Here is a 16,060-nt window from a genome sequence, read left to right as displayed (position 1 = left end):
CACTCCTGGAGGACCTTGTCCAATCTCAGGACCTGCACTGACCATCAGTGAAGTTCTCAGGCCTCCCCAGTCCTTGAAGGTCTTCAAGTAACAGGCATGGAGTCCATCTCCTGTCCAAACACCTGCATCCATAGCCAGCGATATGAATGTTTGTGTGAATGTTCATGTTCAATTGAGGTGTTTTGACATTATATACATATATATTATAATATGTATAAATACACAGAGATAGATAGATAGACTGATACATGTACTTATCATTTTATCTCAATTCCATTGTGGAACTTAGGCTTGGTTTGAGTCCTGTGTCATTTTTGTAGTTGAATGAATGACACATTCTGGGTGTGTGGTCCTGGCTGTCCTTGAAAACAACATTCACTTCTATTAGCCTCCAAAGCATGGAAATTACAGGTGGGCATCAGCACAACCCAGTCTGCATTATATTCTTTGTTTTTCAACTTACTTCTATTGTTCCTTCTCTGTGATTGTGCATTAGCTTCCTGTTCCACTTGTCCCTAAGAATCACAGGGAATACAGTCACCCTGGAATGTATAAAAGCAAGGACTTTCTTGGTAGCTGACACCAGGATTATCCACAGCAAGCACATGGGGACAGTGCCAAGGACAGTAAATATGCAATACCTGGCCATAGAGAGGCACCTGCTTAAATGAGGGTCCAGGTATAAACCGAGCTCTTTCCCCTCAAAATTACAAAATGGGCTGACTAGATCTGCTAATGGCGGACATGGTGTAGTGTGTGGGTGTTATCGTGTGGACAGGGTAGGCAGGTGAAGCAGTATACTTGTAGATCTTGGGGCTATTTGGTCTAAGGACAGACACTCAGTAGAGTAAAACTTCAGAGAATAAACCTCTTACACCACTCAGGACTAGTCACATTGTAGAACACAGGGGACAAGGCATCTACATTCCAGAGTAACTCAGCAAACTCATTGCTCTAGAGAACCTCCAGGGAGAAGGGGATACAATTGGTGTCTCCTAATTTGTACATACTCTGTACCCAGGAGCACCCAAAAGGAGGCCTAATCCCAGTGTTGAGACTCTCGTTCTCCCCCAGCCCATGATGCCTCTTGATTTTTGCAGGTGCCACCAAAGGTGACCCAGGGATGGCCAGAAGAGCTGGCAAGGGACATCTAGTAGAATCTGATCCCCCACCTAAAGCAACAGATCCCTATCAGTGTGTGTGTGTTTGTGGAAAATCTTTGGGTATTTTCTCAGTGCACTCTCCTTTTGCTGTTTGATACTGCTTTTGTGTTTGAATTTATTGTCATTTGTCCCCACCTAGATTGAAACTCCACCAGTGTCTCTCCAAGAAGAGTCCTGCCATAATGAAATTCCTGAGGCACACAACCTGGGGAATTTCACAGACCAGATTTGGACTGCCCTGCTCTGTGGAAACACTGTTTTTGTTTACCACATCCAGGGGATTTATGGATGTTTTACTACCACTGAGCATGTGCTGGATATTCTTTATACATGGTGAGCAATACTTCAACACCCAGAGGAATCCCAAACTCCTGGGTGTGACTTGCCCAGCTACCATGCTTCTCTTTTCCCCATTTGATTGTGGAGACTGGTGGGTTCAGAAGAACCCTCTTAGGAGGTGTTTCCAGGATCCAGAGATATGTGCCACAGAAGCTCTTGTGTTGGGTCTGATGTTGTGTTTTCAGCTAACAAGGACTTTGGCTCTTCTGTGTGCCCAGAGTTTCTCCAGGAGAATCATTCTACCTTGGTCTTCACTTACCCTTGGCCCTGGCAAAGCACCTCCCCATTTTTAAAGGAAGTTCTCTATTCTGTGGAGCAAACACTGTCATATCACAGTCCAGGGAGCTCTTGGGGATGCAGGAAAACAGGCCCAGCAAACTAGCTGGGAAAGACCCAGGTGGCTTCATTCATTTCTGAAATACAACATGAGGCTTTACTGTGTTTGGGCAGGATTCCAGGCACATAGCGTATTTTAGTAAAAGAGCAGGCAAGTCAAGGATTTCCTGGGCTCCATTCTTGTGGGAAGTTACCAGGTAACACTAGGTGTCACGGTAGATGTGACAGCTGCATTGACTCCACAAGGTATGACTCCAATGAGGAAAAAAGACCAGAGGACAAACTGAAAAAGTGACCAGCTATTGGGTAAAGAGGATGTGTACCAGTCTCCATAGGGACATTTAGGGGCTGCATTTGGGTAGCAGCCAGTCTGGGTGCCCAAACTCTCCTGATTCCAAATAGAAGTCTGAGGTTGGGGGGCACCTGAGTTGAAAAGACTCCACGAGAGCTGTGGTTGTGTCCTGAGCACCTGAGTGTGGAGTGGCTGCTTGGGCCTCAGCAAAAGGCACCTTTGAGAGTCCATCATACACAATACAGCCTATCCTCCTGGGGCTTGCCTACCCTGTTGCCCATCAGGCCCCAGAGAATCTGTGAGGGTGGCCTCATCACTAGTGGAGAGTCAGCTGTTCCCCAGCTGCACTGTAAGTGCTCTGAGGGAAACTTGCACAGCAATGGAATAGTGTTCTCTCAGACAGCTGACACGCATTGCTTATGGAGATGAACCAGCTGGAACCACAAAGTGAGAGAAACTAGCCCCATAGAGAAGCCAAGGAAGAGGACATGCCCTAGTGGAGTTGACATCCCAGAGGCAAGGGAGGCCAAGGCGCACACACAGCAGTATGTGGAGAATCCCTGATCAGGGAAGATGATTCAAGCCATTTAGCTTCTACCTCCCCACCCCATGCAGGCTTTCTGCCCCTGTGCCTGTCCTGCCACTGCTTGGACAGACAAAACATTTGGTCTGCTTTTTCTTGTCCTTTGGATAAAATGGTAGCAGGCACAGGATCCTAGCACTTCCAAGTCTGGTGGAAAAGGACAAAGAAAGTCAAGGTGAGTTCTGTCATTCTTCTGCCCTACTCTCTGCATCCAGGGATATCAGCTCCATCCTTGGCATATGGCTCTACCAGTACTGGGAGAATTTTGACAATTCTGCCGAGTTTCCCTGCCTCACACTGACCACAACATACATGCAGTTACAAATGTCTGGAATACATGAGGAGTGCGAGGCCCAACTTTTCCTGGTTCACTGGGAGTACCGGGTGCCCAGTGGGGCCATATATGAAGGTGAGGAGCGTGGCATGCATCATTAGCACATGAGGAGTGGTCTATGTAGGCCCCACCTTGTGGACCTTCTATTTCTGGAGTTGGGCAAAGTGGAATGAGGGTCCCACAACCCCGCAGCACTGGGACCACAGTCTAGGAAGGTTTCCTGTTGTGGGGCCAGGGCTCTGGCTCCTCCGGCAGCCTGGGGTCATCTCTGATGTTCAAAAACATCAGGCCAAGGTGGTCATCTGGAGATTTGTCTCCTTCTGCAGCTGCATTAACAGGTCTGGTGATGGTTCCCCAACCAAATGCAGAGCCTGAGCCACCTCCTTCAGAGGCCCAAGGATTTGAGCCAAATCCTATGCCAGGACCAACAACAAATTCTCCTGGGCCTATGGCTGAAGACATGGATGTGGAGTGGATCGATGAGGACACTAAGTTCATTGCCATGCCTCAAGACCTGGTGCAAGAGCACTTCCTGGTAGTGGATGATGTGAGTGGTGGTGCCGGGAGGAGTGTTCACAGGTGTCTTTCAGACCTCCTCTGTCCAGACCTGGCATTCCCTGGTCATTTTAATAACCAGGATCACTATGGAAAGAGCTGATCTTTAACCAAAGACCTGAGTTCTCCATTTGAACAGTGGAGATAGGCCACCACAACTGGCTGTATGCACTCGGAGATTGCACAGAGGGGCAGCCAAGCATACATTTGTCTTCTGTGCCAGGACCTCAGGACTTTGGGTTAGGTCTGAATTGACTGACCCCCACTCAGTGTGTTAAGTAGATAGGAGGTTAAAGTCTAGGGGTTTATGTGAAAGGGTAAAGCACGGTGCTGGGTTCTCCAGGCCCAGGCAGCTTTGAGCATGGACACAAGGTGGACAAGCACACTGAGACAGGAAAGAAGAAGTAGGACTCATAATGGTGTGTCACTAGAGATACCCACAGCTTCTAAAGAGCTTCTTTGACCTTAAGCCCTGTTTGGCACCAAGTCACTTTAGTGAATAGAGGGAGGACAGCCATGGTAATGGAACCTGAATCCATGTAGCCATATCCCACACACATACTGTCAACTCAGTTTCTCTGCATCATGCATGGATGGGAGGGGCTGGGCAAAGGCAGGGGCACACCTTGGTGGTGAACTCCACGGAGTAGTAAAAATCAGTGGCTCCTCACAGCCTTCTCAGAAGAAGCTGAGATCTGAATGTCAGACAAGGCACATACACCATTGAATCCAGTACTGAGTGGATCACAATCATCATGGTGTGAAAAGTCAATCTCTCTCTGTCTTCTGTGGCTTCTGCTTTGTCCTCCTGTCTCACCCTCTTACACCTCAGTGATGAGGACCCCATGCATTTCATCCTGCTGTGTCGTTCAGGGAGCAGGACACTCATTCCCCTGTACAAAAGTCCACCCTCCATTGTGTGGTTGTGGGTATAGCTTAGTTGGCATGGATATGAAAAGCGGGCCCTGATTTGTGGAGTTATCCATCCTGAGTGACTTGATACTCTGAGGAGTCCTTTAATAAGGGAGAGATTTGTCAGAATACAAGTGCCCACCCATGAATCTGGTACCAGGAGGATGATAGAAATGGCACTGTGCTACCAAATTCCCCACAATGCAGACTCAGCCCTGGTCCTAACCAACACCCCTGCTACACCCATACACACACACACTCACACAGGCACACATATATACACATGCACTTGTCATTTTTTCTCAATTCCATTGTGGAACTCAGGCTTGGTTTGAATCCTGTGTCATTTTTATAGTTGAATGAATGACACATTCTGGGTGTGTGGCCCTGGCTGTCCTGGAAGACAACATTCAGTTCCATTAGCCTCCAACGTATGGAAATTACAGCAGGGCATCACCACAACTTGGCCTGCGTTATATTCTTTGTCTTTCAACTTACTCCAATTGTTCCTTCTCTGTGATGGTGCATTAGCTACCTGTTCCACATATCTCTAAGAGTCACAGTAAATACAGCCACGCTGGGATATGTAGAAGCAAGGACTTTCTAGGCATCCAACACCACCATCATCTACAGTTAGCACATGGGGACAGTGCCAAGGACAGGAAATATACAATACCTGGCCATAGTCACACACCTGCTTAAATGAGGGTCCAGGTGTAAACGCAGCTCTGTCTCCTCAGAGTAGGAAAATGGGCCGTCCAGATCTGCCTGGGGCTGATGTGGTGTAGCATGTGGTTGTGACTGTGTCTGGTTTTCCACATGAACTGGGCACCCCAGGGGGTCAGCATATCAGTACACCTTGGGGAGGTTTTGTGTGAGGGCAGTGAGTGGGTAGAGTATAACTTCAGAGAATAAGCTTCTTATAGCACTGCGGACCAATAACTTTGTAGATCCAGGGGACCAGGCATCTACATTCCAGAGCAACCTCAGCAAACCCACTGATCTGGAGAATCTTCAGGGAGCAGAGTGTTCTCTTGGTGTCTCCCAACTTCCACAGTCTCATTCCCCATGACCTCCCCAAGTGATGCCTAGTACAAATTGGCAGATGTTGGATCACTACAGTCCCATGAAGCCAGGTGATCACCAAGGTGACACAGTGATTACCAGAATAGGTGTCAAGGCACCTTCAGACCATACTGAACCTTGTTTAAAGCAAGAGATCCCTACCAATTTGTGTGTGTGAGTGTGTGTCTATATAATATGTTTGGGACATTTTTCTCTACACTCTGAAGGCAAATAGCGTTTCTTGTTTGATATTTGAATATCACCTCATTATACCCATCCAGATTGAAAATGCACCCGTGTCCATACAAGAGGATTCCTGGAGCAATGGAATACACACAGTTGGCTCCCTGGAGAATTTATTGGAGCAACTTTGGATTGCCATGTTCCTTGGGGACATCATATTTTTCAACCACTTCCTTGGCATCTATGGCCAGTTTACTACTGCAGAGCATGTTCTCCATGTTCTCTTCACATGGTGAGCACTGTTTCCTTACCCACTGGAGTCCCTCACTCCTGGCTGTGATTTGGCCATGCAGTGTCCTGCTCTTGTCCCAGGTTGATTGTAGACACTAGTGTGCCCAATAGAACACCATCATGAGGTGTTTCCATTGCCTACAGGGATGAGCCATAGAAGCACTTGTCTTGAGCCTGATGTTGTGTAGGCAGCTAGCCAGGGCTGTGGCTGCTCTGTGCATCCCCAGTCCTCCTGGGAGAATCATGCTACCTTGGACCTCACTTACTCTTGGCCTCAGCAATCAGTCTTCCCAGTTTTCAAAGAAAATCCCCAGTCTATGGAGTACTATCTGACCTGTCTTAAGCAGATTGGCAGCTCTCGGGTTCTGAGGAACACAGGCCAAGGAAGTTATCTGGGAATGAGCCAGGTGGTTTCATTCCTTGCACAATGTAACATGAGGCACCTGGTACGTGTTGGCAAGTTTCCAGGAATGTAGTATATGTCAGTCAAAAAGCAGGCAGATCCCTGACGTCCTGAGCTCCATTCCTTTGGAAAATTACTCAGTAATGCTATGTTTCATCGCAGGCTCAGTAGTGTTGACAGCTTCTGTGAGTCTGCATGGTGTGATTCCCATGAGGCTGATAGACCAGAGAACAAGCTGAAAAAGTAAGCTGCTGTTGGGTAAAGAGGGTGGGCACCTGTGCCAAGACTGTGTACTTTTAGGGGATGCTTCGGGTAGGACAAGGCACACACTGGGCCCCAAAACTCTTGTGATTCTGACTAGAGGGCTGCAGTCTAGATCTTCACCTGAATTAAAAGAAATCCTAGAGGACTGTAGGTGGGACCCCTCCCTGTGCACCTGAGAGGGAGAGGTGTTTCTAAGGCCTCAGTGAAGTCCCCTTTAAGAATTCATCATCTACTTCATAGCCTATCCCTGAGGGGCTTGCCCACCATGTTGTGCCCATCAGGCTTTCCAGAGAATCTGCGAGGATTGTCTGGAGAGATTCTCTAGTGGAGAGTCTAGTGGATTCTCTATTGGAGAGGCACCAGTACTGAGATTCCTGGAGTGCTCACAGTCAGCATGTCAATTGAATAGTGTAATTGGCAGACAGCCAACACATATTGCTTAGGGAAATGACACAGCTAGAACCACAATATATGAGGGACACCAGAGCCCTGTGGAAGCCAAGCAGGTGAACATGCCTTAGTGGATTTGACATCACAGAGACACACAGAGCAGCATATAGAGATTCCCTGAACAGGGGAGATGTGCTCAGACCATTTAGCCTTGGCACTGTCCCATGGTGGCTCCCAGCATCTCCCTATTCTTTTCCTTCCCTGCCACTTCCTGCACAGACAAAGGTTTGGTCTGGTTGTTCTGTCCTCTGTATAGACAGGGATGGGCACAGGATGCCAGGTCCAACAAATTCACTCTGGCAGTGCAGGGAAAGGAAGACCAGTTTCTGATTCTGTTGCCCTTCTATGTGCTTCCAGGGCACTCACCTACATCCTTCACACGTGGCTTAACATGTACTGGGAGGATTTCTATGAACCTAGTGAGTTTCCCTGCCTCAAATTGATGGTAGTGTACTTGAACCTCCATATGCCTGGTTCAGAGGAGATGCACCTGGCCCAACATCTCTTGTTTCAGTGGGAGTTTCTGGAGCCCAGTGAAACAGCCTATGAAGGTGAGGAGCCTGGGTTTGCATGCTGGGCACATGAGGAGTGGTCTGTGCAGGGCCCCACCGTGTGGACCTTCCATTTTATGAGGTGGGCAAGGAGGAATGAGGAGCCTGTGACTCCACAGCACTTGGACCACAGTCTAGGCTGTGTTCTCTGCAGTCAGGGCTCTGGCTTCTCTGGCAACCTTGGCCTTTTCTGATTTTTGAAAGCATGAGGACAAGGCGTTCATATGAGGATCTTGTCTCCTCCTGCAGGGCTTTTAACTGCTCAATTGCTGATGCTTCAACCCAATGCAGAGCCTGATCCATCTCCCTCAGAGGCCCAAAGATTTGAACCAAATCCTATGCCAGGACCAACAATAAGTTCTCCCAGCCCTATACCTGAGGACACGGAGCTGGAGATTATCAGTGATGACACTCAGCTCCTTACCATATCTGAGGACCATGAAGAGCACTTCATGGTAATGAGTGGTGGGAGTGGCTGTGCAGGCCAGGATGGTGTCGGTTCTCACCTGTTCTGTTCAAATGTGGCTTTCTTTGGTTCACAGGCATTTTTCCCATCAGAGGATCCTTCCTGCCCTGGCCTTATTTCCAAAGAGGATGAGCCAATGGAAGAGGAGCTTTACTTCCTTTTTTCTTAGTTTGTTTTATTTGTTCTTTTTGTGATATAAAAATGAGTCTATGAAAATTACTGTTCATATGATATTTACATTATTTACATATTGATTATTTACATTATTGTAACTAATTGACAACATTATTTGACATAAATAAACAATTTTCTTTACTCTTTGACATTAGATGCCAAACTTCGTGGCATTTCCTTCAGACCTAGTAGCATAGCACTTCATGCTGACAGATGCTGTGAATGGGTCTGCAGGGGAGGGTGGTAGCAAGTGTCCTTTAGGCTGGTTCTGCACACACCTGGCATCTCCTGGCTAAAAGCCATTTTCCCCTTCAATTCAACCTGAAGAGGGCCATTTTCTTAATGCAAAACTTCAGGTCAACCTTTGGACTGTAGATGTGTGCTCCCTCCAGTTACTGTGCAGAGTCAGGGATAGGGTAGAGGTGCATCTATGCATATATTTACCTCTTATGCTATGACCTCAGGCATTTGATTGAGGCTGGAGATGGCTGACCCATCCCTTTTGTGAGTATAACATGGTATTTAGAGTGCAGGGCTTTGTGTGAAAGAGATGGATGCTGTGTTCACCAGGTCCAGGAGTGTGTGAGCATGAGTGACAAATGGACTGCTCCCTGAGAGAGGAAAGGACTTTTGAGTCATACTGGGATGACCTTGATGTCAGAGTTTATAAACCAATGGGTTGCATTTGTCATTTGTGGGAGTCACAGTTCCTGGACAGCAACCTGTTTGGCTATTAATATCCCTAAGACTAATTCCTAAGTCTATTCCAATGAAACTTTACAATCTAATTTGGTAATACCATTTGGATATAGGAAAATAGTATGGAAACTATAATGCTCAGAACTTCTTTGAATTATACACCGACAAACAAAAAGACACAGAGATATTTTAATTTTAGTACCAAATTTATCCCTTTTATCCCTCAGTTAAGAGTAAATCCAAATTTAAAAACCCTTTTCTCCTCTTAGGAGGGTGGCATTTTTAGTGATTTTGATCTCAAAACACACAAATAAAGGAGACTCACAAACCCAATTTTCTTATAGCTCTTACAGTGAGGAGAAGATCTCTAGAAAGAATGTATCTCTATATAAAAGTCACAAAGGTTGTTAAATCATTGAATGAAATTTCCAGTGGTGGAATATATATACAAATCACAACACAAGGAACTAGCAGCAAAAATCAGGACACTAGCTAAAACTATACAAAATCAAATCTATGCTTCATTACAAATGATCAGGATTTCGATACATAAGGCCAGAAATTATTCTTCCCTTTAAGTCCTGAGATATCTGTCAGGGAACGAACAAAAGAGACTGTGTTTTTATTTGGCTTGAGTAAAGGGGAGTTTTAAAATGAAGTGCAATCTTAAGTCATGGTATAAAATATAAATTGGAGAATGCAGAAGTTAATTTTATTTCGACTATTGCAATAGTGAGAACTTTCATTTCTGCAGGAAAACACAAAAGTTTTACAGAGGCATCAAACAAGGGAGTCAAGTGGAAGGGTTGATGGACTTTAAGTTGTGAAGAAGAAGGACTTCTTGCAGTTAGCTGTTTCAAAAGATAAAGTATGCAGTGAGAAATTTCTTAGTCATAACTGCTTTCCAGGGCCACAGGATAAAAGGAATCCAATATTATCAAGAATATGCATGGGTTTTTCAAATCTGGTCTTTGACAAGGAAATTCAAGGCATTGACGAAGATGGACTTAAAACTCTTTTTAGCTTGAGTAAACATTGGATAAATTTCTTTCTAACCATAGCTCTGACCTCCCTTTCCTATGAGCCCTTTATGAAACCTGTGACTGCAAGTTCTCTTCTGTGCTCTTTTGAAATGTCTATCCATCTGCTTCAAGTCATGTTTTTTTTATTTAGAAACATAAACATTTAAGTCAAAATCAATTTTAAAAGGAGTACTTGCCTGAAATTATAAAATACACTAAAATTTCATAACAGTTTATATTTGCTTGCATTGAAATACATTTGTTGACATATTGGTAGGAGCAATTTAGCAACATAAAATAGCTGTAGTATGTTCAAAATATTAAGAAACAAATTCAGAGATGAAACCACCTTTGAAAGATAATTACGGATCCATTGGCAGCATATACTAATGGACTAGATTTTTACTTCTAGGACTAAAACCTCAAGGAATGTGCTGATACTGATTAGCTCTGAGCAGAAGTCAGAATGTGCACACTTCCAGAGTCAAAACTCAAGTAGACCAACTGAACACCAACCCTTTCTTTTAACTGTTGAAATGTTTACTCGTGACCATGGGCTTTCTTAAGTTACTGGAATGCTAGACCTTAGCTCTTGTGCTGGAGTAATGATTTAGGCTAGGAGAGTCATTTTGTCTAGAGTGTGGTATAAGCAGATGTTTTTTTTTTTTTTTCGTGGTGGTGGTGGTGATACTGGGGTTTGAACTCAGGGCCTCATGCTTTCTAGGCAAGTGCTCTGCCACTTGAGTGTACCCTCAGCCCACATTGTTTTTTATTTTTAGAAATTACTAAACTCCGCTGGTGCCATGGCAGATCCTTCCTCAGTTCCAGAGGCTTCTTCTGGAGTCTGCAGTTCTTGACAGTGGTACTTCACTTTCAGTGGTTTGCCAGGGTACCACACCAAGTGAATACAACAGGGAACAATTTCCTGTGTTGAGAATTCATGAAGCAGAACAGTATAATCAAAATCAATTGCACCAACACTAGTTTTCCACTGCTTCACACTACTGAGCTGGGCCAAGTAGTAGTGTAACAACTGGGTGGTCTTTCCCCACATCACCTAAGAGATGCCAAGAAAAGCCAAGTCCCAGATGGGTCTCAGTGAGGGATCGATATGTCCATGACTCTCAGGTATGCTGCCAATGCCCAAGGGGTTCTTAAGTTGCTTCATCTGTTTGTAAAGCAGGTAATCCTCCTGTTGCCATTTCTGTTTCTCAATGAGCCTTGTGCAGGTTACACTGATGGCTGGTTTGGCTTCTTGAAAAACACCCGAGCAGAGCATTTCCCCAAACGATCCTCACCTTCCTCTGGGTTGTAGCGCTCTGTGCTAAACACCAGGTCAACTTTACAGCCCTTTTTTGGATCCACCCATGCGCGGCCCTCCTGCACGGCGGCCAGCACTCGCAGGGTGCTGGGCGAGCCGGCACGGACGTGGAAGAAGTGCAGTGCCGCGTGCTGCGGGATCCCAGCCCCTTCCGCGCGCGCTGCCTGCACGGCCAGCAGCAGCGCGAGCCGCTGGACGCCGGGCCGGGGCTGCATGGACGCGGGCGGCCGGCGGGTCAGAGCCAGGGTCGCCGCTGGGCCGCCTGCTTAAAGTCATCTTGACAGTTTTAGGATGCAGGGAGTTTTCTTGTGGAACTGTGTACCAGCTCTTTGAAAAGTTAACAAGTCTCTTACTCTCTGTGGGAGAATAGGATCCTAAAACCCAGAAGCACCAATTAGTAAACCCAGAGACAAGAATAGCAGAGATAAAAATTTAAAAAAATAACAAAGATAAAAAACTCAGCTCCCATTAACATCCAATAACTGCAATAGATTACAAATAATTTATCATTGCTCAACTGCTCCCCTAGTTCTTCCTTCTGTTCCACTAGATCCCAGCACTAAAAAGTTATTTTTTTTAGAAAGCAAAGTTGAATTTGGTCTCTCCTTCCTATTAAAATCATCTTTGAAAAGGTCTCCTTTATTTGCTCAACACTAGTGTAGTTTTTGCCCTGACAGAAGTAAACTTGGCAGTCGTGAAGCTCTTGTTACTTGTTTCTCATCTCAAGACAATTCTGGAAATTCTGGAGTTTGAACTCAGGACCTCATGCTTGCTAGACAGCTGCTCTGCCATCTAAGCCATGTCCTTGCCCTTTTTTTGCTTTAGAGTCTTATTTTCTTTTCTCAGAGCTGGCCTTGGACTGTGTTCCTCCTACTTCATGCATCCAGCATAGCTGCGATTACAGGCTGCTTCACCACATCTGGTCTTCCTCTCTGGAGAATTCTTAAAGTTTGCGGCATGAGTAGCTATATTCTGAAGACCATTATTTCGCATATGTTTTTCTTTTGTGTTCGTTTTGTGAAGGAAGTTACTTGACCTTGAGTGGAAGCAGAAAAAAGCCACACAAATTATTTTTAATTATTAAGTGAAAACTCATCAACTGAGAGCAATAATATGTTAAGTTGGAAGTGCATTTTCTAAGTGGACAATGTGCTGTTCCTGTGTAATTTCATAAACATAAATTAATAATTAAAAGTCATCAAAGTGGCTAGTTCATTATTTGTCAAGTAGTTATACATGTTAAAACCAGGAATGTGAAGGAGGGCATCTCCTTGTAGTTCTCTGATTGTGCAAGTTGTCACACACCATTTTGTCCCTCCATGGAAATTTCTCAGTGTACAAACTTTTGAAATCCTTGAGTAACCATCTCTTTCTAAATCACTTTTAGGAATTGCTTGCTGAGGAAGCGTACGGTCATGTACAACTTTGTCTCCAATTAGTCCAGATAAAACGAGTAGGAAAAGAACTTTAAGTTATGAACATCAAAGTATATGAAGCTGAGATGACACATAAAATGCAGAGGTAGAGATAAAAGGTTGTTGAAATGTTACTATCAACATTTACAATTATTTATAGCACTCCCAGAAGAAAATAAGACTAACATTTATGAAAGATGTACTAAAATACTGAAGTTAAAGTGGTATACAGTATTCCAATAGGTAAGTCCTTGCATAAAATTGTCATGAGTAAGATTAAATTGTGTGTTAATATATTTGAATGAGGAATGTGGACTAAGACATTCTTTAACAGCCAAAGAACATTTGTTTAAATATGAGTTTGAATAACAGGAGAGAGAATATAAATCTAGAAAATACCAGCACAGAGAATAAAAAATTATATAAACATCTTTTGAACTTTGAAAATGGCAAGAAAAATTTTAAAGAAGTTAATGAGTTAACAGTAATTTGTGAGTTATATAACTTTATACACTAAATTTCAGTGATATATCATTTAAAATTTCATAAGTTTACTAATTTTGCCTTCCTCACTGTAACATTTTTATACATTATGGGGTGAGAAAGAGGCAAAAGTTTTGAGTATATGTTTTAATGGTCTTTGTCTAGAACAATGAACTTTTTTGGAATAGAATGAATATTAACAATCCATTTATTTCCAGCTGATAAACCAGGGCTATTCATGTATGAAAATGAGAAGTGTTTGATAATTTTTGTTACCCCAAATTTATAGACAAAACATGCACATACATATTTCCCACAGCATTTATAATGAAAGCTCAAAATAGTACACTAAAGATCAGAAACGAGTTTATTTGTTATACATACATGTACCTGACATAAGCTCTGCTCAGGAAATTATACAGCAACTTGTCTTGGCATTTATCTTATAATAATAAGCACACAAATGTGATAAAGTAGTGAAGATTAATTATTCTTTTAAAAGATTTTTAAGCAGGGCCAAGAGTGGTAGGGTTTGCCTGTAATTCCAGTTACATGTGAGGTGGAGTTAGGAAGATCATAGTCCAAGGCTGGCCCTGGTAAATGTGAAAGAACCTATCTGAAAAACAAACAAAAGCAAAAATGGCTAGGATTTGGCTTAAATGGCAGAGTACTTGTCTAGGTTGCATGAGGTTCTGAGTTCAAACTCCAGTACCAACAACAAAAAAACCAAAAAATTAAAAATAATATCTAAAATCAATTAGAGGAAATCACATAACTTCACGAGTAGTAGTTTTTGGAAGCACACAAGATATATTTTTCTACTATTTCATTTAATTACATTTATACTAAAGAAAAATTATTTCTGATAATTGCTTGATCCATGTTTGATGACATGTTGTTAGTGGTTGGACACAGTTATCATCCTTGTAATGGTTGAATGTGGTGCAGGCCAGTCTGGGCACAAAGTAACACCCTATCTTAAAAATCACCAGAGGAGAAAGGGCAGGAAATGTGGCTGAAGTTGCAGAGCACCTGCCTACTAAACATAAATTCCTGGGTATGAATTTCAGTACTGTAAAAAAATACAACCCCCCCCAAAAAAACAGAACACAAAATTCCAAAATGTAAAACAGTCAGAAAAAAATATAAAAGACAGGAAAGAAGGACAAGAAAGTATGGCTTGATTTTACCAGATAGGAAGCACATGGAAACCAACAACAAAGACCAGGTGCTACACCAAAGAATGACTAGAAGAGGAACTCAAGATAAGGAGAGTCATGCTGATTTACATGTCATCACAGACTAATTCCTGAGAGTAGCAAGGCAAGTGGGACCTTTTGTGGGTTCTGCACCTGGTCAAATGCTGAGGTACAAGCAACTGGTCTGGCAGATAGAGACTCACTGGGGGCTCTATAAGAGAAAAACATAACTAAGGAATTGTCCATCATTGATCAAGTCCCACCCACCTGAGGATGAATGTTTGAGAGGTTATTATTTGAATTACTTGAATACTTACTCAGGAAAAACCTACATATGTCCTCCAGCTTTATGTGCACTTAGTTGACTTTAAAGAATAACTAAGTTTGGAGGTCATATAGGTGGATTATACATTATTCAACTTCCACTAGCTTTCCTGTTGACGCCACATCTGACTGAAGCCACCCAATGGGTCAAAAGTGTTCTCTAGAGAATTCTATCTCCACCTGTTCTATGGGGAAAACTTGCTTTTCTGTACTTCACCTGTTCCCACAGGGAAAAATTGCCTTTTACTATCTTCACCTGTTCTCTGGGGAAAAGCACCCTGTATCTTAATAACTCCAGAATTGTCTACTCCTCAGAAAAGGATTATAGGAATTTCTGATCAGTAACTTTTCTGTAAGTTGACAGATCCCAGGGCACCTGAAAACCTGCAGATAGGAGAAACCCATGGGTCAGAAAAACCCAAAATTTCTAACTACCCTGGAATTTGTAATTACCTTGGTGTGTGCTTGTCAGACCACCTTCTGTATAAGCTTTGAACCTGCAACTTCTAAGCAACATTTTGTTAAATTTCTTTGATTTGCTAGCATTCCAAATATTTTTTTCTTGTTCCCCAAACTCATTATTGAGTTACCTGCCTTCTCAATTTTCGAGCAACAAGCATTGAGATGTTCTTTGAGAATATTACCAGATATTCAAGTCTGATTTTCAAGTCAGATTTACAGCAGGCTGGCTTCTTGGCAGTTTGTTGAAAATAAGGGATTTCCATCTAGTAGATATGAGGTAGCTTTCTGGACAGATGCCGTAGGTTGTAAGTCAAAGTTCTATTATCACATATGGTTGGCAATTGTCTATTTATGTGTTTGGTCTCTCACATTATTACATATGAGAATTACTTGCATCATCATCAAGCCTCCACAATTAACATTTAACTCTTCCTGGCTGCCAAGTTACCTAGATGGTGCAAATCCTTATAGCATAAATTAACTTTTGAATTTATTTTAGTTAACACCTAGGAAATAAAAAGTATATAATATTTTTGTCTCCTTACAAAATGTCCCCTAATCTGGGCATGGTGGTTCATCTCTGAAAGCACAGCTTGGGGGAGGCTAGGGCAAGAGAACTGCAAGTTCAAAGTCTGCTTAAGCTTCATAGGGAAACCATATCACTTAACAAAAAGAACAACAAAAAAGAAAGAATACTGTCCTACTTTTTACCATGATTAATTAAGTATGGTTTATATATCTAACATACTTGTGAGGAGTTAGAAAAAATATACT

At 43.2% G+C, this 16,060-nt stretch overlaps 2 protein-coding genes across 8 annotated transcripts in view; one reads left to right on the top strand and one right to left on the bottom strand.

Moving 5' to 3' along the window:
* Nucleotides 1-8,432, top strand: part of LOC141420317 (uncharacterized) — a 31,937-nt gene extending 23,505 nt beyond the window's left edge. For 5 of the 7 annotated variants that reach the window (XM_074064598.1, XM_074064595.1, XM_074064597.1 and 2 more), the window contains 8 exons: nt 1,303-1,496; nt 2,929-3,122; nt 3,416-3,594; nt 5,861-6,054; nt 6,619-6,699; nt 7,528-7,721; nt 7,971-8,176; nt 8,264-8,427. In XM_074064598.1, coding sequence (XP_073920699.1) covers nt 1,303-1,496; nt 2,929-3,122; nt 3,416-3,594; nt 5,861-6,054; nt 6,619-6,699; nt 7,528-7,721; nt 7,971-8,176; nt 8,264-8,356 — 1,335 coding nt within the window. In that variant the 3' untranslated portion in view covers nt 8,357-8,427. Of the gene's footprint in view, nt 1-1,302; nt 1,497-2,928; nt 3,123-3,415; nt 3,595-5,860; nt 6,055-6,618; nt 6,700-7,527; nt 7,722-7,970; nt 8,177-8,263 lie in introns of all 7 variants that reach the window. The other 2 variants (XM_074064601.1, XM_074064599.1) reach the window with 2 other exon arrangements.
* A 2,329-nt stretch (nt 8,433-10,761) lies between these two features.
* Nucleotides 10,762-11,618, bottom strand: LOC109676996 (retinoic acid receptor responder protein 1-like). Its single transcript, XM_074064592.1, is given in 2 exon segments — nt 10,762-11,333; nt 11,336-11,618. Coding segments are annotated over 2 exon segments (759 nt in total). The 3' UTR covers nt 10,762-10,857.
* Nucleotides 11,619-16,060: the final 4,442 nt, after the last annotated feature.

Source organism: Castor canadensis, unplaced genomic scaffold, assembly GCF_047511655.1.
Source record: "Castor canadensis unplaced genomic scaffold, mCasCan1.hap1v2 HAP1_SCAFFOLD_119, whole genome shotgun sequence".
NCBI lineage: Eukaryota > Metazoa > Chordata > Mammalia > Rodentia > Castoridae > Castor > Castor canadensis.
The sequence above is the reverse complement of the archived record's forward strand: the minus strand, read 5'-3'. Positions and strand labels throughout refer to the sequence as shown.